At 41.9% G+C, this 23,500-nt stretch overlaps 1 protein-coding gene across 1 annotated transcript; it reads right to left on the bottom strand.

Annotated features, from left to right (window-relative positions):
- Nucleotides 1–1,558: 1,558 nt before the first annotated feature.
- LOC104362324 (protein mono-ADP-ribosyltransferase PARP14) lies at nucleotides 1,559–23,212 on the bottom strand. The gene is made up of 18 exons (XM_042784400.1): nucleotides 23,089–23,212; nucleotides 22,730–22,948; nucleotides 21,534–21,673; nucleotides 21,409–21,442; nucleotides 18,962–19,222; nucleotides 18,143–18,379; nucleotides 14,794–17,075; nucleotides 12,979–13,212; nucleotides 12,533–12,754; nucleotides 12,012–12,075; nucleotides 10,950–11,099; nucleotides 10,192–10,254; nucleotides 8,699–8,866; nucleotides 7,257–7,463; nucleotides 6,560–7,168; nucleotides 5,877–6,022; nucleotides 4,410–4,584; nucleotides 1,559–2,775 (listed from the first exon to the last, which is right to left on the bottom strand). The coding sequence occupies exons 1-18, from the start codon at nucleotides 23,210–23,212 to the stop codon at nucleotides 2,486–2,488; spliced, it is 5,625 nt and encodes a 1,874-aa protein (XP_042640334.1). The 3' UTR covers nucleotides 1,559–2,485.
- Between the last annotated feature and the right edge of the window lie 288 nt (nucleotides 23,213–23,500).

Genomic DNA, 23,500 nt, shown 5'->3' with positions numbered 1-23,500 from the left:
GCGGCGGGCGCTCCTGATTGGGCGCGGCTCACCTCGGGGTGGAGGGCGGGGCAGGGGGCGCAGCGTAATGCAGCGTAATGCAGCGTAGGGCCGTGCCGTGCCGTGCCGTGCCCTGCCCTGCAGAATGCAGTGCCGTGCCGTGCAGTGCCGTGCAGTGCTAGGGAGTTAAGCTTTGCGAACGGCGGTGCAGGGCAGCAGCGTGGTGCCAGTGGGGCGAGGCAGCACGCAGTAGCACGGGGCAGCGTGTGCAGTGCCGGGCAATGGAATGCGTCGTGGCAGGGGGGGCCGTGCAGCGCGGTGGCCGTGGGCGCGGTGCGGCGCGGTGCAATGCAGCGCGGTGCAATGCAGCGCGGCGCAATGCAGCGCAGCGCAATGCAGCGCAGCGCAATGCAGCGCAGTGCAGTGCGGCACCATCCAGGTCAGGGCAGCGCGGTGTGGGGCGATCCGGTTAGGTCTGTGCAGGGCAGAGGGGAGCTCTGCATCATGTTGGTGCTCGAGATTCTGTGCACCCCACAGGGCTCTGGCTGCCTTTGCTGCTATCAAAGCCGGTTTGGGGGCACCCCAGCTCAACAAGACCCCTTATTCTCTCCCTGACTAAGCTGCTTCTCCCTGGGAGTCCTGGGCCTTGAGGAGTTTGCTCCAGGTCACGAGTCTGAAACCTGACTGCCAAGGAGCAAAGGTCTGCGGCTGGCCCGATGCCACCAGCCCATCCCAGGGCTCTAGTGCGGGGCTGGGATTACATTTTTCGTACGTGACACGGCTTTTTTTCCAGCTTCTCAGTCCACAAACACCGTACAACAGAGAATCCCTGAGTTTCTAGCACAGAAACCAGTAAAGAAACTTTTACCACCACCACCAGGGATAAAAATTCCCTGGGTTTTTGTAGCGTTCCATCTTGCAGCTCCTGCTGCTTTCCAAGGCACTCAGTTATATCAAGGGCCATGCAAAGAGCAAGTGGTGTGTCCCAGCTCACCTGGCAGCTCAGTGGCAGCCAGGGGAGAAGCCAGTGGGTGCCTGGTTCCATCAGTTAAACCAAGGCACTCCGGCTCCTGCAGTGCTTCCACAACACAGAAAAGCACCCAAAAAAACAGAGAAGGGAAAAAAGCATCCTCACCTGTTCACAGGGAGCAAGATCTGTTAAAGCAGGAGTAGCTTAAAATCTGTTTTGTTTTAAATGTGAATTTATGCAGGACATCCCTCTGAAGTGTTGCATGGGCATCTGCTGTGAAGAGCAGAAATTTTTTATATTGCCACCTACACATACCGTAAGCACTTTTCCCCTTTGCAGGCAATGAGAACACCGCTGCGGGGTTTTAAGACATCCTGGGAGCTATTTGCAGCACAGGTCACCTTTGGACTAAGGTAGAATAATTTCACCTGGAGTCTGAGTGCACAACTCTGTCACTCAGACAAAAGAAGAAAAAAAATTTGCTTTAGCCTTTTCACCTTCTCACTGTTTACAGCATCACTGTAACAAAGATACTAACATGTAAAGCAACAGTTCTACTTGAAGTGTGTCCCTTTGTTCCCTTGTGTAAATGACTCAGTAACACAAGGATGCTGATTGAAATTACTTTTATTAAAAACACGTGTATATTGCTTTTGATGGGCAGTTGTAAGATTATCACTATAATTAAGTGTACAGCTTGCAAAGAGGTACAAATGCCATTTTTTACTTGTTTCACAGAACTTTTAAAAGTTTTCAGATGGTTTAAGCGTGGCAACTGAGTTATGCCCCTGTAGATGACTCTCTGCAAACACGTAATTCTACAGAAGAGTTAACATTTTGGTCCTGACCAGAAGAAATTACAAGTCCCTCTTTCCTGTCTTGAAAATTCCAGATGCAGTGACTCTATGTGAAAACTGGATGTACCTAATGCAGGGGCCCTTAAGAACCGGGTATGAATACAGGAATTTATACCTAGGGAATAACAAAGTATGCCACAGGGGGTGAAACAACAAATGCAAAGTGTGTGTTCAATATTGGATTTTTTTTCTTCAGCAACAAGGATGAGTGGATGCATGAGAATGACTGAAAACTCTTCTGGCAAGTGAGGTTATTCCAACACTGAGTATTTTAAATTTATCCTCACAGGCAGCCAGCCACATTGTGGTTTATGGTGAATACTGGCAATAGGAACATGCATAGGTGCACTGACCTACCCTGCACCTCTTACTTCAGGCCACAGCTTCCTCTCATACCAGTCTCCTCTGCCTCGTGGAGGAAGAGGTCAGGGCTGTTCTCACAGTTCTTGCCTACACCTCCACTTAACTGAATTTGAAATGTGAATATGGAAATAGCGTGCTCTAAAATATTTGCTTATCCTGGCCTCAGTGTGTTGATAAGTTGAAGACTTACTTAAACACAGGGACAGATATATAATCACTTGGTTTAAGAAACCTGGATGTAAACAAGAATCAAGAATTTCCATGTTAATTCCCACATGTAAAAGGCACTAAAATTTTCCAGGCTATCAAGAATATTCTAGCTTTTGAAAGTAATAAGGTATTCAGGATATGCCTGAATGTCATTAAATATGACAAACATTGTTGGATTATTCACATCATTAACCACACTGTCATACAGGTCAGTAGGATCTGCTGGGTTTTTTGGCGGTGGAGTGATCAGTCCTCTGCTCCCAGCACAGTACTCCCCAGTGAGGACCCGAGCCAAGTACATGTATTTTTTGCCATTTGTATCCGGTACAGAAAAGGTATCCTGAGCAGAAAAATGTGCATCAACGGCAAAGTAGGTTCCATTTCCAATGATTGCAGCTGTTTGGAAAGACAACATTTTCAAATAGTGTTCTTATTCCCATAAGAATCTCTAAAGCTCCATTTATATATTTTTTTTTTTGTACTCTGCAGAAGTTATAAACTTGGTTAGAGTTTAAACAGCAAATTCTTGAAATAAGCCTTTGTATCAGAATCAAATATGAATCCACTTAGATGTTGGGTAAGTATCAACACCCAGGTTTTGACTGCCCTTTCCTATGGGGAAAAGGGTTCCTCTCTCTGTTTAGCCTTGTGGTTTAGCCTGAAATCCATCAAACTGCAAATCTTAAGAGCCTTTTCAACTTAAAATGACTATATAATTGTAATTACAGCTTTCTAGTTACACTTCACAGCAAGTTAGAGGAATCAAGTTTCTTTGTCGGAGAGAGATTTATTTTTTTCTGACATTGGTAGAAAGCTGTTCAAGGCAGACAGGTCCTCCTTATCTGGCTGCTCTGATCTTTAGATATTTTTGCATAGCTACCCACCCGGCCAGAAGGAAAGTGTGCCTTTCCTATCATAAATTTTGGCCGAGATGGAGAGGGAGATGTCAGTACTGGCAGGCAGAGAGAGGAGGACATGGGTATCAAGGGCTCTTTCTTACTGAGTAAATCCAACCTCCTGGCACTACCAAAGAGCAGGAAAGCAAACCTACATCTCCTCTGGACATGTTTTAAAAAGAAATGGTGGCTGCCATTTCTATCTGTGCACAGCCTGATGTATTTTCTGCATGTTGGGCTTCATTTTATCAAGCAAATAGCAGCGTAAGAACCTCTACAGGCTCCAGACAGAGAAATGACAGATTCAGACCACACTGAAGAGTCAACTAGATCTTAGCTAAGCTGTCCAGCTCTCTCAAGATCAAGTCAGCCCTAGGCATGTACAATTGTGTCTTAAGGAAGAAAACATTAAGAACAGTAAGTAAGGACTTTTGAAGTAAGGTTGCAGGACCTCTAAGAGCAACTGGCACCTCAATTCAGCCCAAATTCCACTTCTTTGGATCCTGTCCTTCATCTTTGAATGCCACCAAATAATTAACATAACAGGACTGTACTAGAGGAACTGGACAAAATGATCTTTGAACTAATGAAGAATGTCCTTCTGCTAAATATTTAATAGTTGTCCTTAACAACTACTAAAGGGGAAGAATTAATTTATTAATTTCAACTGATTTCCTATGCATAAAAATGGTAGGGGAGTGGGATCTTCTCATTGCTTGTGCTGTCCTTATCTTTGGAAGCAACAGGAGAAGTATCTGCAACTCTACTTTGCTACCTGCCTTTGAGAAGAGATACCAGCAGCTAGTGGTTAGTATCTCAGCTGAGGATACTGAACAATGGTCCTTGTTCCTTTCTGTAGGCTGATCATAACAAAACATTTCTCAAAAGCTGCCCAGGCTTGATTTCAGAGTAGGTGAGCTTTTTCTGATACCCTCTAGATGTTGGCATTTATCAACAAGGGATCAATCAAACAGGTTAATTCCTCTGTCCATAGAGATTATGCTCTGGAGTTATTTATGATTTTATTTTCCAATTTTATTCAGTCTTCATGTTGTGCTGACAGCACTATAACACTGACATTCCCTAGCACCTCATACATGTCTAGGAAATTAACTCCTTTGGATAATGACTCACCATTCTTTCCAGCAAAACCACGATTAAATCCGTTGTAGTTGATCGCGCGCAATGAGGATGCAGCTGTCCCATGAAATAGCAACTTCTCATTATTCTGATTTTTGTTCTTTGTACAGAGAGATATTTTTTTTATTTGGTATGTCTTCCAGAGGAAGGGATTTTGTATTCTTTCAATCTGCAAAATTACACAATAGAGCTATATTTATACTGTTAGAGACCAATATTTATTGTGGCAGGAAAGCATTAAAACCAAATCAAACTGAAGAAATTATAGTAATTTTCACTATAGCCTGTTTGTGGTTTGAGTTGGGGAACTGAATATATGAGCCTCCTGAAAAATCAGAAACCAAAGTAGCTTGTAAGAGGTTTTCAAGCTTGGTCAGTTTTGGCATACATTTGTCTTGCCTCGTGTACCATGTACACAGGCAATCATGGTAGCTGAGCATTGCCATTTTTAGAAATAGGCTGTTGTACCACTGCCAGAGGCAACAATGCAAGATCGCTTCTGTACATCCTAATCATCTTCACTGATGATTTTCTCACCAAAGGGTAGACTGAATTTAAGTTTCTCTTCTAGATTTCAGCTTGGAAGTCAAGATTACTTCCTTTAGTGTCTAGCTTAGCAACCTGTAAGAAACTCCTATAGAAACATAAATTGGTGGGAGGATAGATGTTGCTGGCTCCCTATGCCAACAACGTGAATATAGCTTGGGCAAAAGAGTCTACTATCTGCATCAAAGTATAATCTTAAAGGCATTGCTGTAACAGCTTTCTATTTTCAATGCAAAAAGACTTCATGCCACTACCTGATGTCTTCTATTGTACACTATTTTGTTCTATTTGTGTCTTAGTGACTATGCTCACTGGATCTCATGATGGAAGAAAATTTTTCAAACACTTATTTTCACTCTTAATTTCACTGTATTTTCTCCTATTTATCACTCCTCCTGATTCTGAATAATTCCATCTTCTCCCTAGCAATTAAATCTGTGCACTGTGTTGCAGACTTTTCAATAAGCAGGATCAAATCTTGCTACTTTGGTTAAAAGCAACAGTCTAGCCTGAAAGGCTCTGGGACTGACAGGGAAGAAGTAGTAATACAGTAAAAAGCTTTATGGCCAGTCTGTAAGGGTTTTGTATTTTCCTTTGTATTCTGAATGCATTTGCTCATGCTTCCATTTCAATACAGAATTTCCTAATTGGAAATACCACATTAACTAGTGAGTACCACATTAGCTGAACATAAAGCCAGCCTGAAGACTGATGATCACTGGTTTGGCATTATTAGAAGGCAGAAATGGCAGGGCAACTCTTGGGAAATTTGATTTGATTTATATCAACCCTGTACAGCGCTGGGGACACTGACATGTGAAAGGTGTATTGGGTTGCAGACACCTTACCAATTTTTAGAAAGCATATTAATATTTTCAGCCCAAGAATTCACTTCCCCCGGCCCCAGGACTTCACCTTCTCTATGACAAAGTTGGGACAGGTTTTCTTAAATTTTTTCTGAACTTCCACATATTCCTGATGTGATGGGTTGAGATTCACCAGTTTGACCAGTTTATTTTGCATGTCTTCCCACTGTGTAGGGAGCTCTATTGACTGATTATCTGCAAAACAGATTGCATTATTATCACAGATATCTAGCTGAGTTTTGTAGGCATGTCTTACAAACCAACTGCATAGAGACGACAGTATCTTACACAGTACTTTATTCCAAGAGTACTCTCTCTCTTCAGTACACCACTAGCTCTGTAATGCACTGTTAAGACTTTACATTTTCTCTACTGTAACTATCCCCATGCCAGTACCTAACTAAGACAAGGTTGAAAACGACAGAATTTTATGCATTCTTCATACGCCACTTCCTTTGTCAGACTTCAGCATGAAATCTATGCTCACTAGTCACATACATTCAGATCATATTTGTATTTAAAATAGATGTTCTGATTTCAGTCATACCAGCCACTAATTATGACACTAAAACTGCTGGCTATGGCATGCTTGGGCAGGGCAGGGGGTGGGAAGGGAAAGGAAAAAAAGCTATGGATAGCTTACTTCTTTGGAATACCTGAATTTGCATTTACCAAAATTATAATTCAACAATCACTATTAAACGTTGTTTTATTAACAAAGCTGTAATTTACCTTCATTCTTTGGCACACGTTGAATGATTATAGTTTTTCCTTGGTCATCGTTAGCTTGTAGAGTATTCAGATCCACCTTGTACTTGTTCTTGTTAATTTTGACAGTAAGATGCGGTTTTTTAGCTATTTTGGCATCTTCCAGCTGCATATTTGTCAGTTTATCAAAAGCAACAAAGCTATCATTGCTTCCTGGATACCTCCATTCTACCAGGTTATAAACAAGTTCTGCCTTGGATTGTTCTTCTTCAGTATCCTTAATTTTTTGGATCATTTTTTGAACTTCCACAAAAACAAAACAGACATCCCTGCTAATACCAGAAATTTTAATGCAAGGCGGGGAAAGTTTATTTTCAAGCTGAATGGTAACATGCTTCCTTCTCTGGAGATCTGCCAAGGTGGCAATTTGTCTCTCACCAAATTTTTCAATTAGCTCATCTGAAATACTGTTTTCAAATTGTTCCTTTAAAATTAAATCATTTATCCAGGCCTCAGTTGCATCCACATTTTGTTTGCTTTCTCCACAAATCTGAAATGTGGCTAAATTAACTTTCTTCTCCAAAACCATGTTTTTTGTCTTCTCAGTGTGTTGTTTTTTGCCCCAAAAAAGTGCTGTGAAGAAAGATGTGTTAGTTATTAGTTTTAAATAAAATATCTGTAGTTTTACATGCCCATACAAATGGATAACCCACCTACTTACATTTAAACATAGACACCCATGAATTTGTTGTGGATGAATCTGAATCTTCTTTTTTCTTCATGCTTTCATAAAAATCTCTGAGCATATTTGTCTGGAAGATGACGATTTTAATTTTTTCCAAGTGCTGTACTGATCTTTTGCTTGCAAATTCCACTATAGCATCCAACATGTCATCAGCTACCTTTGCTGGACTCTGTCCTGCTTGACCTAAACAAAAATAAAAGGCATGTATCACTGAACAGTACTTAAATCAAGGCAGCATCCAGGAAACAGATACCATGACCCCAGCTGATACAGCTTGGTGTTCCTCTCTCCTTCGCTTCTGGCCAAAGCCCCAAGCTTAACCTCAGCTTTACACCAAAGCCTGTGAGCTCCAGGAGCTGACACTCTACACAGACCCAGGAAGCCCTTCTGGGATTTGCCCCTCATTTACCCTGAGACTCCAACAAGCACTTCAGCCTTAGCATCCTCCTGATATTTTTAAACCCACACATCACTAACTCTGTCTTGATCTTTAAACCAGGTACCAAAGTGAAACGGTGGATTTTGGCACAAGCCTGCAATGTATTTCAACATACAAACAGGAACAGCAAGCTCAAAACAATGGCTTTCATTGCCCTAAAACAAGCCTGAAGTGTAACCTAGAGCTTATCCTGAAATGCTGGTGGGACCCCTGCCAAATTCAGCCATGGCATCCCTTGGACGGCCATTGTGACACCAGCATACAGATGAGGTTGGCAGTCTAGGGGACCTATCATACATATCACTGTCGAGTCCAACAGTGACCCCCACACCAGCTCCTACCCTAACCTGGCACTCTGAGCAAGTACCAGCTCATGACTTCTCACAATCAGGAGAGCCTTGGTCTGAGAAGGATACCCTGCCTTTCTACAAGGCCCGCTTCCCAAGCAAACCAGAAGCTTAAGCCAAAGAAGCTAGCCTGCCTCTTGCCCTCCACGGGAGCAGGTAGGCTGAAACAAGACCTACAAAGGTGTAAACTGCAGGTATTCTGTACCCGACCCATGATTTCCATAGTCAGCCAGGCAAAGTTTTGGTCTTGGGACAACTCCAGCTTTCTTCGCCTACAAAACCCAACCCCAGCACCTCCATGTGTTTGAAATCCCAAAGCAAGGTCTGTGGGAAGTTTGAAGAAAGGTGCAGGGTGGCCAGCTGAAATACAGTCTGTTCTGGGGCAGAATGTCTTTTATGGTGCAATACCTTTTCTTTAGGTGTTCTTGCTCAATCAATATTGACTGTGATATTTATACTTTAAAACAGCATTTTTGAAGTGTGCAAGTGGTGTTTGAACTGATTACAACGAACCTTCACAAACTGCAAGTTTACAGAGTTTCTTGTACAAGTCTACTGTTAGCCATATCAGAGGAATTAACTTTATCCCAGTTTCTGAATGATCCCCATTACTTTCCCAAGAAAATGCAAACCTGTTCCAATTGCTGGGAAGGCAACAGATTTATACATCCTTAGCTCACACTCGTTAAGCACTTTGGAGACCTGACTCTTCACGTTGTTATTGTGAATCAAATGGATGATGTTACTGCACAACAGTTTTCCACCTCGTGTAGTAATAAAGCCTTTTTGACACTGCCCAGCTGGAAGAGAGAAGATAGAGACATAACATTTTCAAAGTGACTATCTCTTTTGATAAGCCAGCTGGTTATATTGATGCTAGAAGAGAAGTGGAAAAAGTAGAAAGAAATCCACTGTGAGCTATATTACCTTGGTTTTACCTGATTCTGTTTTTCTCTGTAAATATTCTGACTGCAGAATTAATTTAGGAAAGTAATTAAAGTAATTGGGTGTTTTCCAATTTCCCTGAGATCTCTACTACAAAGTAGTTTCTTATTAAGTACAACTTAAGAATTTATGTTGCATTTAAATACAGCTTACTTTTACTTTGAAGCATGCCAACAGAATGTGCACAATTCATTTATATGAGAAATCCTTTCTTATGCCACTTATTCCTTGAGAGCTCAAGCTGTTATTCTGCAGAAGAGCTGAAGGGTTAAAATAATATCATTAAGATAATGACCAACTGATCTAAGAACTGTGGTATGGCATCTTTAAAAAGATTGTGTTTTTTTCAGAGCACTCGTGTTTGGTTACAAACACCTCAAAATGGAGTCATATTGTGAGGATAAATGGATTGATGAACACAGTTACATACCACTTCACTGGTCACAAAAGTAATGACTGATTGTAAGATGCTCTGCACGTGCTGAGGTCAGGCTGATAAACAGGGAGAGCCTGCAGAGCCAAAGGCTGGGAAAAATATCCAGGAAATTCCATTTTGAAGGTTAACTTCTGGACTCAGAGCAGGAACATTTTGTTTATGCAACTAGAATGTATTCCCTTCTGTGCTCGTAGAGGCCAACCACAATGAGTTGGGATTTTACTGCTCTACTGGTGTGGCAGAATGCAGACTACAGAACTCATGATCAGGGTGATAAGCAAAGCAATGTTATTTCAATTAAAAAAAAATATATATTTATGAATATAAGCCCAGATTTACTCTTGGATTTTAAAAGACTGTCTTCCACCACTTTGTTCAGTTTCAAAACTTCAGCTCTCCTGTAGCTGACAATAGATGAGTTTAAAAATTATGCTCAAGTCAATTAAATTGTTTCTGAAGTCAAGAACATGCTTGAGCAATTTCAGAGGTAAAGAACTTAAATTCCATAAATTTCCCAGCACTTATTATCATCAGAAAACTGTATCCATCTTCTGTTCAGTTGTCAAAAGAAAAACTCTCAAAGTAGGTGTCAAAACAAAAGGACTTTTCAAAATTCCTAGAAGTGAAAGCTATTTTTTCAGATATAATAATTATCCCATCAGAGTAGAGAATTATAAAACAACCTTAAGTTTACAGAGAGAACAAAAAAAAATAATTTAGTCAAAATAGTATGCTGTAACATACCATATTGAGCACATTCTTCTGCTACCTGGGAACCAGCAGCATCCATAATTGCTTTGAAGACCCCTGAAATTATATAAGAAAAGCATACATATTCAGTAAGTCAATTTAGCTATTTGTACTCAATACTCTACCCAACTTTTGTACTCTACAAATACCCCAAATTCTCATATGGCAAGATCCTACAAAGTGCAAAGCCTTGCTAGTTCTTCAGAGTACACTCCATGACACACTGCACTGGCTGCAAAGAAAACACTGCATTCATTATTGATTAGAAATCATTAAGAGTAATTCCTATTTAATTGCTTCACCAGCCAATAGTATGCCCCTCACCAAACTCTCCGATTGTTTTGAATTATATCATTTGACATCTTTCATGCTTGCAATTCACCTTGTCACCAAAGAATCCTCTGCTTCTTATAGGTCAATTTACTTAACAAGGGCTTTGGCTTACAGTGAAACGTATTAGGACAAGAGCAGTTTTTCAGAACTATATTTGATCTAAAAATTCCCTTTTATTTAAGCATTTTTGGTTTTAAACAAGAAAAATCTGATCAGATTCCTTCTGTTTGAGTAGTCTGGAAACTAAATGGAATATTCAGGACATGTAAAAAAACCTGTTTAAGATCTGTTTCCTGAAAAATCACAACTCTTTCATCTGAAAAATACTTCATAAATATTTTACATATGGACAATTCTTTCCCCTACCCCCTTCTAAAAACTAAATTTATCATTAAAAAGCTACATATTCAATACAACACCTGATGTGGCATCAAATGTTGGATTTGATACATTTACAATAACCTCCGTATCCTCCTTGGTAATATCTCCACTAATTACTTGGAGTATAATGGAACCAATCTGCATTTCATAAACTCCCAACACTTCAGTTGAAACAGGCCTGATGAAACCTGAAAGGGAAAGAAAAATACCTTAAAACACCTCTCCTCTTGTTTGGGGTATTATTCTCTTCCATTGAAGGAAACTTCAATTTATCCTTTTAAGGAACATGCACTAGATCAGTTAGATGGACCTGGAGAGTCTCTGCCTTTCTCTCTACTCCATTTCTGAAAGCAGGAAGTCATAGTATTCTTCTTGTTTAAATACTGTGAAACCATTTCTATTCATGTAAATTCACGCAATATACATTCAGAAAGGACTCTTGGGGTTATCTGATCTGGCCAGCTCTGTAACAGTTTCCTGAATTAACTCTTACAAGTGGAGTATCCAGCTTGAGCATTGCCACCAATAGAGATCCAATCACACTTCCGTAAGCTATTTCATATCTTTACCCTCACAGATATAAAACTGTTCCTTACTTCTAGACTAAACGTATTGAATTCATATTTTATCTGCACACTCTTAACTTCATCTCACTGATACAGCAACTGAGAAGAGCGAGCTTTATATTCCTATGAATAAGGCTCTGCCGTTGATGCAGTTCACTCATATGTTTTTGCTACTGTCACACCACTGTCAATAAATGGAAAATAAATTACTAACTCTGTATATCTCTATATTGGAAATTAAAGGTACAGAAATACATGTTTTTTATGGCTTTTTTTGAAAAGTGATAACAAGTTCTTATACCCTTTAAGTAGGACAAACTAACAGTTCTCCTACCAGGATATCCTCTTCCATGTGATAAGACTGGCATCACTAAGAGATGATCATGCCCTCAACAAAAAAAATTCTTCAAGAATGCCAGTCTATTAGGAAGAAAAAAAATGCTCCGTGTCTTGGTAACTCCTGACACTTATAAAAGCACTTTACAGTATTTACATTCTCCCCCGTGTCCCACCTCCTGCCCCTACACAACTTACTTGACTGTGGTGTTGCAGCATTGCAACTTTCAGCTACCCTATGTTGCAGTTCAGTGGTAAAAGCCTAAAAAGAGAACAAAGGTACCAAAGATGATATGTCAGAGTTTATATACTGAATATTTCTATAATCAACATTAAGAGTCATGTAGCTCTTGCTGAGCCACCTGATGCATTTTACAGTCACGTTTAAGTATCATTAATAACAGTGGAAGCCTCAGTGTGGACAGTGTGATAACAGATACTGTCTTTGCGTTGCCAGAACTCCTCTGTCAAAAGGTAAGTGAGCATCTACAGGTGTTTACAGTGCCAGCAGTGAAGCCAATTGTCTGTAGCTTGTGCTTGCTGAGAGTTTATATTTCAGAGACACTGAATAAGACACTGGAGAGACATCCCCCTGTCACTGGCCCACAGCAGTAAGAAAGTGCTAAATCATTCCCCTAAGAAAGTAATATAACTAAAATATATTAGGGCATAACTAGAACAGTATGAAACACAGACAGCTTTGTCCTGAGAAGAACTACCTGAATGTTATCCACATCTTTTGGATTCAAGACAAAATGAACTTCCTGGAGAGTCTTCCAAGCACGACTACTACTGAACTCGAATACCACATCAAACATTAGCCTAGAAACAATGGTTTTAGGAAATCCAAATCCTCCAGTTCCAATAGCTGGGAAAGTGATAGATTTCAGTCCAAGTTCTTCGGTCTTCTTCAAGCAGTAATTGATTATATCTTCTAGGGTCTGTAAAACACAGCAAAGATCTTTTTTTTTTTTTTTTAATGCATAATTTATTATTAGTTCCATAGAGACTACACTGATATGAGAAAAAGCTCTCAGCACATCAAGGCATCTTGAAGCTCACTAAGTCATCTTAAACTGACTATTTTAAATCCGAAGACTTCAGGATAGGATCCCAAATAAATCTGTTTTCAAAACATTTTATTTTTTAAATAATTAAAATGTACCTTCAGGGTCTGTCCTTTTTTATCCCACACAGGAAGTATGGCATGAAGTACGGACTTGCAGGCCAGAGCACATCCACTGGTGCAGAGCACACTCCCTTGACCAGCAACCTGTGCTTGTATTTCACTCTCAAACTCTACTTGGAGTTCTGGTCCAGCCTTTTCCAACAAGGCTTTGCAAAGAGGCCCCACACCAAAGTTCAGGTCTGTGCCAACACTATTGACAATAACATCCGTCTGGAACAAAATTACAATGAAAATATCTGTAGCCAGACTTCAAGTAAAAATATGCATCGAGACTAATATCACTACCAAAGCAATGAACAGCACAAAAACCAAGTTGCCAGTGGAGAAATAACCTGGTTTTCAGAACAGCTTCTGCATATTGAGTATTCCTGGATTTGCAGGAAGCCTACCGCAGCATCATACCCACTGTAAGTACTAACATACATCCATCCACCCATCCACCCATCCATCCATCCATCCATCCATCCTTCCATCCATCCAGGCAGAGCTGTCAAGCCCTCAGGGGAGGTAAGGGTGTGACTCACCTCCTCCTGAGCAGATGCCAATGTCTGGGCAGGTGAAATAAACCCAACCTCTGCAGCTTGCCTCAAACCCCCTCCCTAGACCCAGCCTTTGCTACATTTCCTTGCAAAGAAATGCTTCAGTATTGCTCCTTCTTCTCTAGCATCATCACAGGATGTAAGATACATGTATTGTATAAGGTATACATAATGTAGAAAGTTTAATGTCCCTTTCCTCCTTTTCACTGAAGTGGGATTGTCTACACCTTAGCAAAAAAGCAGCACCTCATGCACCAAAATGAGGTGAAGGGAGGTTGTCATATTTACATAAAGTAAAACAGGCAAAGCCCTGAAGTCTAGCATTTGCCTTTTAATTACGAAGTATTTTCAATGTGTGTCATACTGAGGTTTTTTTACATCTAGTATTGCTCTTTTATTGGAATAGGCTTTTACAAGCACCAAATGATAACTGAAACAACTAATATTGAAACAACAGGAAAAATATTATTATTTAGGGAAATTTTAAACTCCCAAAATATGAAAATAAGGGGCTGTTGAAAAAAAAAAAAAAGATAAATTTATCAAGATGCACTTTGCATCACCAAAGAAAAAGCCATAAGAGAAAGATCAGAGGTGTAAATTGAGTCTTGATGGTCTAGATGCGTAGTAGTTAAAGGCTCTGTTAGCAAAAAGAATGAAAAAAGAAAATGGAGGAAAAAAAATAAATAGAATCAGATATAGACTTTGGCAAAATAATCTAAGCATGCACTCTTCTACAGGGTTGCTCTTCTACAGTCCAGTAACTTCTTCACTTACTGTGTCTTTAACCTATCCAAAAAGAAGGGAACTGAAAAAAAGTAAGCTACATCCTCCCTGTTAGCATGACTCACAACAGCAGCCCAGACAGGTGCTGATTTCCCATAATATCCAACCTATATAGCTACAGATCATATACTTTTAGAAAGTATTTTAATATTTCCCCATTAGAAAAAAAGTAAACTGTTTTACATGTTGGCCTTAGAACTGAAGAACAAATAAAACCTAGCTGGGAATGAATAATCCTGAAATTCACAGCTGCCCACTAGAAATGGTGGCAGAAAAGTGACAGATCCCAGTCTGAAATCCATCAGTTTTGCAAGCTTGCATCCTTATTTAGCTAGCACATAGCCGCTGCTTCACTCTCACATAGCAATCGCTTTGTAAAACAATATAGCCTACTGTTCTTCCTTTCCTATTTAAATCTAAAGATCTTCACATCAAGTTAGAAAGAAGTGGGAAATTAAAAACCTACCATGGCTTCCTGAACATTTTTCTTCTCTACTCGGATGCAAAGTCCTTCATTTGTCGTAACCATCTGCAGGTCTTCTTTCCTCTTCTCCTGGCTTTCTCTCACCTTATAGTTTTCCGAGGATGGCATCAGCACTATCGGGGAGGATGATTTATCTTTAAACATTTTTTTTACTGTCTTACACAGAACCTGAACTGTTTCTTCAGCATCACCCACAAGATGAACCTCCTTCAAGCTGCTCTCCCCCATGGATTCTTCCAAGGTCTCCTTGATGGCGGATACAATTGAATCTACACTTTTCTGCAGTGGGAAGCCAAAAACCCCGCCGCTTACAGCGGGCAGAGCTATGGAACGATATTTAGATGTTTCAGCTAGTTGCAGACTTTTCTTCACTGTCTTTCTTAACAAGCACACGCACTTTTCCGCTTCATCCTTCTTCCACCTGGGCCCAACAGCATGAATGACGTTCTTGCAGGGGAGTTTCCCAGCGCCCGTGATAACTGCGCACCCAGGCTGCAAACTCCCGTTCTTCCTCACCAGCTCGTCGCACTCCTGTTGCAGCTCTGGACCAGCTGCTTTCAGCAGTGCATCAGCAAGGCCACCGATGAGTTTCAAGTCTCCATTAGATGCATTTACCACAACATCAACAGGGTGAGTGCACAAGTTAGTGTTATACACTGCTATTACAACTCCATCTGGCAGCATTTTCTTGTAGCAGAGCTTGCTTTTCTTTTCATCACCAACTTTTTCACCCTTCTGTTGTTGTTGCTGTTCTTCTTCTTCTGCCAGCCTAATCAAACAGCTAAATTTCTGCTTTGCCTCAAAAACACATGAATCTTTCCTCTCAGTGAAGAACTCTCTGGCTCCCGGTTTATCAATTGGCACATTTTTCGAGTAAAGTGATGAGAGAATTTTTTCAAACATGGTGACTGCTTTTGGCACTTCTGCTCTTGGTCCACTCAGGGAAATACACGGTGTCTTGGTGTCAAAACTTACTGTCACACCTTTCTTCCTCACTTCAAGATAAACAGTGGATTTTTCCTTCTCTACAAACTGCACTACCACCACCGATTCAGCCGGGATTACTTTTTCCACATGTGTGTTTCTATCTATAAAATCATTAAGTTTCTGATAAACTTCCATTACAGCCTTAGAAAAGCCAATAATAATCACTTTATTTTCTTTTCCAGCAGGTTCATCAATGATTACGGTTTCCAGCGAAGAATTGTACTTCTTATGCAAGGAGGCAAGAAGACTCCTCCACTGCTCCCTTTTAATGACTTCACTGTCCTCCACGTTGATGCACTTGTAGTCTAAGCCTGTTTTCATTTGTTTTTCTGCTTCTAAGAGATCTTTGGGAGCATCTCCAAATAGCAACACAGTATCATCCTCAAGCTTATAAAAAGTGTTAATGTTTTTCCTAGTGAATAATGTCTCTGACATTGTTTTATTATCTACACGCTGTAGATAGTAGAAAACATGGGGGTCAACGGTAACTGATGTACATGGCATATTCAATACCTTTTCCAGTAAGTCAGCTTTGATTTTATATACTTCCGCAGGTAATCCACACAACTGAACAGTTTTTTTTATGTCATCATAAAAGATCTTTAAGCACGGATATTCTTTGTGAATATTTTCTTCTAGCCCAGCATTGTGCAGAACAGCATACTTCCCTGGGATCACTGACACTGAAATTTCTATGCTTTGTTTTTCCCTTTCACTTTGCTTCATGGCTTTTTCCATGCATTCCCTCACTTCTTTCTCTGCATTGTCCACTGCTGCTCTGTTGCCTGCAATCACTACCATCTCCTCAGAAATATCAGTTATGATCAAAGCAACATCTTTCACCAATCTATTTTTCACGTCCTTCCAATGCACTGAATTTACTTTACATTTTATAGCTATGTAACGTGCCATGATACGTGAGAATTCACTAGAGGCATCTTGCTTCCATGTCTTGATCAACTTAATCATTGGCTTTTTCGGCTCGGAGAGAGATGGTGATGGGCACAACATAACTTCTGGGTGTGAACAGTCTGTCTGGGGCCATTTGAGCTCACAATGGCAAATTGCCATTTCCTGATTTATGTCTTGGATCAGTTTAGCCTGCCTTTGTAAAAACTGACAGACATACGGATCTAGTGGCACCCCAATGGGTTCTGGCATCTTGACAGTTGGTCTTTCTTCTCCATAGAGTGCTGTTCCCAGGGAGTGGTAATACGGATACACAGAAATCTGCGTCTGTTCTAGTAAATGTTGCTTTTTCATGACAGTGTTAAGATCTAAAAGTGGGCATACATGGAGACAAAGAAAGATATATCATTAACTTCAAATCAAGCAAATGACTGTTCTTAGAACTATTACAATGAATAAAGTAACTTTTTTTCTTTTTCATTTGGAACATCTATTTTTATGTCTTTCTTATTTCCAAACCACTCTCTAGGGGACAAAATAAAAGGCTTGGCTCCAACCAGTTTGGTAAGTATGCTTGTTCCTGTATTTGCCTGTACAGCTATGCCTTGCTCTAATTTCCTAAGGAAATCCCACCACAGAGCAGGGCCGTATCAAGTTACTGCTGTGAAATGCTCCCTATTCTTAACTTAAACTAAAACTCTTTGTGCTAATGCATTTTTACTTTTTTTTTTTTTTTTTTTTTTTTGCCATTTCAATTGGAATGGACAAAGGAAAGGAATTATAATGTTGGCAGGGACTTAAAACCACATTACGATGAGCAAATTACACATTAATTTAATATACAAAATATTCTTAAGCAAATTCTGAGAGTCAGAAAAAAACCCAATCACCTGGCAGATATCTTTAACTAAAAATAAAGGAATTTACTAAGCCAGGCATCTCCTAATACAGAGATATTTACCAGGGGTTGTGCTGGCACAAAAATGGGACAGTGATTCAACACAAGGAATAATAACAAAATTGACCTTTAGCTCTATTCTTCCCTGATAATGAACATATTTGACCTTAATTAGTTTATGAAAGCTAACTGTGAAAGCTAAAGTCATTAACGAATCCTGCTTCTTCTCCCTGCAAGTACAATTCATGTCATACTGCAGATAGAAACCACTGTAAATGGGGAAAAAACATCAGTGGGAACAATCCATGCACAAAGTAGGTATTAAAATGAACCTTTGGTAACATAAAAAACCAGAGAGATTCTGAAACCCTAAACATGCAGCAGTATTTCTAAATCCAGAGCACTTCCCTGGAACAGGACAGTATACGCTGGCTTTAGCAACAGCAATCCAGGCTTCTCCTAATGCCTAAATTTGCAGTAATTTTCTCTCAGGTCCTCCACTTGGGAGCACTTTGGTCAGGCAAAGGACAGAGTTACCTTTGTGATCACAGAAAGTAATGATGGCAGAGTTCTCCTCAGGGAAGAGCTGGACGTCTGACACAGGCCCTCCTCCGTTCCGCGTACTCTCAAAGTAAACTGTGATGTAGTCTGTGGAAATGCTGGCTGGTATGTTTTCAACCTTGATGCTCTGGGTCAATTCTAGAAGCCTGGCAGTTATTTTGAATTCCTTAACTCTCTTGTTTTGTGAACACTTTTTGACAAATTCTTCGGTATCTGTAAACAGAAAAGCACTATGAACTGACTATGTTTTCCTACCCTGTTATCAGACCTGGCTATCACTTCTGGCAAAGACATGAGCCGAGTCTATTTCTCCCTGTCTTTGGTGCCAAATAACTCTGTTGTAACAAAAAAGGAGAAATGGACGCAGCCATTTTACTCTCTGCTATTCACTACTCCTACATCTCTGTTCCATTCTCATTTATCTCTTGTATAAACTAAGCACTTCTCAAAGTTTCACCATCTTCTCAAGCATAGACTTTATATACTTCAATAATTTGTAGAACTCATCTCCACACTCACTCTGCTTCCAGTTCTCCATCTAACCCGAAATAGGAGAGACAATGAAACATTCCCACCCAATTTCAATTAATGAAGATGCCACAACTTTCTTTTTTCAGTGTAACATTTGGATCACAGGCATCTCAACAGAGCTGTATACGAGACTTGTATCTTTCTTGAGAGACTACAGCCCAGGTACCTTTCTAAAACTGTCTGAATCTCTAACAGAAGAGGAATCAAGCTTTGAAAGTTTACATATATACAAGGAAATGAATGATAGCGTTCATCCTGTCTTACCGATGCTTTTTATAAAGGTAGCTACAGCAACATTTGTTTCAGGTATCACTTCCACAGTGAAGTCATCATCTACTGCCAGGCCGCTGATGTTCTCCAACAACATACGTAAGCATTTTGGACTGCATCCTTCTATGTTTTCAAACACTACCGAAGATGACATTTCTGTGGACTTCTCTGCAATGCTCTCTGCAGAGCCAGATTCCTCCTGGAGCTCACTGTTCTGAACAGAACTCTCTGCTTTCTGCAAGGCTTCTGCATCATCTTTAACAGAAAGGGAAATAAGCCACATGACATATTGGTACACATTTCCTGGAATAAACAGATTTTGCTTACCCCTACTCTCCTTTCCCAAGAAAAGAGATCACCTAACCAGTTAAATACTGCAGGGTACTCCTGGACATTTTAGGATCCAAAACAGCTCAGATGCAATATTCTGAGGGGCTGCAGGAAACTGCTTTGGTGGCACAAAAATAGCTATGAGTAAACAAGTCCAAGCCACCGGTATGTTTCCAGGTAGGAGATTAAAATAAAATAAAATAAAATAAAATAAAATAAAATAAAATAAAATAAAATAAAATAAAATCCATTGAGATCTTTTTCCACAGCTGCTCAGGCACTGATAAGGGTTGTGAGAGACCCTGCAGCCACTGCATCTGTTTCTTAGCCTGGGTGCAGGCATAACCAGCCTGAATGTAGCTTGGGACATCCAGAGCTCTCTGCTCTGCACAACTTGATGCAAAGCCTTCTGATAACCACCGTGCTGTGCCACCAGTGTGGCATGACAGCACTGAAGGACCCATGTACACGGAAGGCTGGCAGGGATGCAACAAAATTTTTCTGCTAGAAAATATAACAGGGGTGCCCACTGAGTACCCCAGAAGTCCAGCGGCTGCCAGAGAAAGGCACATGTCCAGCTTTGCAGACAGATAAGGGTGAAGGTGGGAGAGAACCTCTGAATGAGAACGATGTGCTCCTGAGTGTCACTCGGGTGTCCGGTGACACAACTGTCCAACAAGTCACGAAAAACAGCGGTCACTGAGCTCACAGGACAAAGGGCGCCACAGGACAAACAAAGGCAGCTCTCCACTCCTTGCCCCAGTGAACACAAGCAGGAGCATAAGCCCCTCTATGTCTGGTAAACCAGCACGTCCCTGCACAACGGTGTGGAGATGAGCATTGAATAAAACCCTGGTGCTCACCACCCTCAGTGTCCACCTCCAAGGCCACCATCTCTGGCTGGGGCAAAGGACAGGTATGACTGAAAGAAGAGGAGCTCGGAAGAGCAGTTGTACTCCTGACCCCCTTGCTGGGGGGCGAGGCAGGGTAAGGTCTCTGCTTGCTTTTGCTCCACAATGCCCAGAAATAACTAAATCTTGGGGTAGTGCCCAACAGGCAGGCCGTGGGGGGCAGCCCCAAGGAGAGAGACAGAGACGTGGGGTGGGAAGGTTCAAGCAGGCGGCAGGGCAAGCAGGCTGGCTCTGTCTGCTGGGCTTACAAGCTCAACAACTGATACCAAACCCATAACATTTACAGAAGACAGATGCCTTTGAAAGCCTACCAGCATAAGCCCAACAAGAGGAAAACAAAAGAAATAACCTCAGATGCAATAGCTCTACAGATGCTAGTTATTACCTTCTAAATCACCAACAAGAATCACCTGCTCCACTATGTCCACGGAAGAAAGTACAAAAAAGCCAAAACTTAAAGGTAGGCTGACCCAACAAAGCGATTAAGAACTGCATCTGGAGATTCTCAGGGTCCTCTGTAGTATAACTAATAGTAGATCGCAACTTTGAGTACTTAATTTTGAAAGGAGGAAAACCACACAAAATGGCACCAGACAAGACTTCATACTGAAAGGAAAAGGTAGGGGAGTAATTACTGAAGAACTTCCTGATTAACTGGTCTCTCCTGGGGCTGAGTATTTACTCTTCATGGGTGCGGGTATAGTTGAGTGTGCTATTTTCTAGATTGTTTTCTGAATCATAAAGCTTATCAGACTATTGCTGAAAGAGAACCTAACCGAAGTCACTGAGGCACTGGAGAGATACACCACTTGCCTTCACAGGCTCTCCTAACCATGTGGAGCACAAAGACACTGGGCCTGGGCTTAAGACCTTCAATCTAGGTGTTTCTACGCAGATCTCGGAGCAGTTACGCAGGATAAGGGAAATAAATTCCTCTCTGGAAATGCTCCTCTGATTAAAAGGGCTATGTTAGAAGCTAAAACCAAGTCTGTGGTCTAAGTCTGGCAAGGTGAACTCCATTGTTGATCAAGTCTACAGCATCCCTGGCCAGACATCTCTCCTCGTATCACCTGAGTCAGACTGTGAAACTCAGAAACTTTCAGCACAACTCCCCACAGAACTGGAGCTGTGTGAGGAGAAAAGCACCAGCATCTTTGTTTTATGAGGAATCAGCACACAGGGCAATGGATAACATTTTACCTTTTGTCTGAAGGTTGCTCGTGGCATCCAAAGCCTAAAATAGAATGAAAGCAAAATATCAGTAACTGATTTGACACTCTCACCACTACTTCAAAGCTCTGGTAAGGATTACAATTTTTATTCACCTTTGTGGGAACTATTTTTTCTTCAAACGCTTTCTCTTCATCAGCTAGTACAGTTTCAGGCTCTGTGACAATCAACTCCAATTCTCCTTTTTCTCCCAAGTACAGCTTATGAGACTGTCTCTCAAGAACTCGTTGCCTCACTAAATAAAACCAAAAAACCCCAGTGACAATCTGAATAGAAATACAACTTTAAATCATGTAGCATTTGTCCACCATTACATTAGGACGCACATACTGTCCCACAAAATGGAAGAGCTTTAAACCCATAACACCAACACAGAACGACGCCTTCCTCCTGAAAAGGAAGAACAGAAACATACCATTTCCAAAAAAAAAAAAGCAAACCCAAGAAGCAAAGCTCAGCTCCACCACGCATTTCCTGGCTGGTGCCCAGCGGGAAGCCCCGCACTGGGGCTGCAGCTGGAGGGTCCCAGTACACACCCTGCACACCCTCTTCCAGCCAGTGTCAAAATGGCTTGTGGTTCTATGTCCTGAACTTACCAGCTGGGCAAATCAGCAACTGGAAGGCATGATAAAGCAGGGGGAAAAAAAAAAAAAGTGTGTATATATATGTGTTTATGCACATACATGTACATGCATGTATATATACATTTAACACAACTGCAGCTAAATGCTTTCCACCTCGCCACGAGTTTATGTAAATACATGCATATTATATATGTAATATTTTTAACATATAGCTGTAACTAAAATATATATTAAATTATATTAACATAAGCTTTATTGTTCCAAGGGCAATCTAGAGAATACTACCATGCATCAAAATTACTATATATGTATATATACCTAGCAGGATATATTTATTAACACAGAGGCAAGAGTTAATCAAAACGCAACCCAGAGGCTAGTACTAAGCACTGAATTTAAGCATATATATAAGCAAATATGTATTATATATTCTATATTGCATATTACAGGATGTATATGCCATGTTATATATTCTAGATTCGTGTATGACATACTAGACAGTATATACTCCATCACGGGCCACAATTAAGCCAACGTATGTGTTTTAAGTTGCAGAAAGGCCGTTACAGCTCGCCCCACGCTCAGCTCCGCGGGGAGCCGGCCCCCCCGCCCGGGGGGAGGCGGGCAGCCCCCCGGCCGCCGCGGCCCCCCCCAACCCGCCGTCCCGGGCCCCGCCGCACCCCCCTCACCGCGCCCCGGCCCCTCACCCTCAGGGTGGGCGAAGCAGACGAGGAGGTGCCCGGCCCCGGCCCCGGCCCCGCTCCCGGCCCGCAGCTCGCACTCGCCGCCCCCCGAGCGCTTCTGGCTCTGGAAGTAGCAGAGCAGCTTCTTCCTCAGGGCGGGCGGCGGCTCGGCGGCACCCCAGTCGCCGCGCACCAGCAGCGGGAAGGCGCCCGGCCGCTGCCCCGCCATGGCCGCCTCTGCGCCTGCCGTCCCCGCTACCTTTCAGTTTCGTTTCCCGGCGAGGCGAGGCGAGGCGAGGCGGGCTGGGGCGGCCTGCGCCCTGTCCAGGAAGGCCGCGGCAGCCGGCGAGGCCCGGGACGGGCCCCCCCGCCCCCCCCCCCACCCGGCTCCCCGGTCACAGCTTCCACTTGCGCCCCTACGGTCTTTCCCGAGCCAGAATTTCCTAAAACTCCCAAAGCTGTCTCAGGCACGTCCTTGGCGCTATAAAATGCCTTCTCCCTCGCCATGCCGGGGGCTGGAAGCCCATCACGGTGCAGGAGGAACAAGGTCTCCTCACGCTCTTCCACCTCCCCCCCCTTGCCTTTAGAATATAATAAACTCGTTTGGAGAAGCAGCATCTTTCTCTCAGCGCCTGCGCAGAGACGGGTGCTCCAGGTTTCTGGTGCATGCTTGGTGCCCCAGGCTGCAAGCACTGGGGAAAAAAAACACCGTGGGGTTGTCCACAGCTCCTTGTGGTGATGGAGAAGCTGAGAAGAGAGGTGGTGGTGTCCCCTGGAGAGAAAGTGACCCACCAG

Source organism: Tyto alba, unplaced genomic scaffold (assembly GCF_018691265.1).
Source record: "Tyto alba isolate M040663 unplaced genomic scaffold, T.alba_DEE_v4.0 Super-Scaffold_7, whole genome shotgun sequence".
NCBI classification, from domain to species: domain Eukaryota; kingdom Metazoa; phylum Chordata; class Aves; order Strigiformes; family Tytonidae; genus Tyto; species Tyto alba.
This window is presented reverse-complemented; position numbering and strand designations above follow the sequence as displayed.

What these genes read in the sequence shown, in the direction of transcription:
- LOC104362324 (XM_042784400.1), bottom strand. Translation starts at nt 23,212, where the DNA reads ATGGCGAGGGAGAAGGCATTTTATAGCGCCAAGGACGTGCCTGAGACA. An exon ending in AGAAGAATGTGCTCAATATG is followed by an intron (nt 8,867 to 10,191) that starts GTATGTTACAGC and finishes TCTCTCTTCCAG; the next exon opens with CTGGGCAGTGTCAAAAAGGC. An exon ending in ACGTGTGCCAAAGAATGAAG is followed by an intron (nt 6,023 to 6,559) that starts GTAAATTACAGC and finishes TCTGTTTTGCAG; the next exon opens with ATAATCAGTCAATAGAGCTC.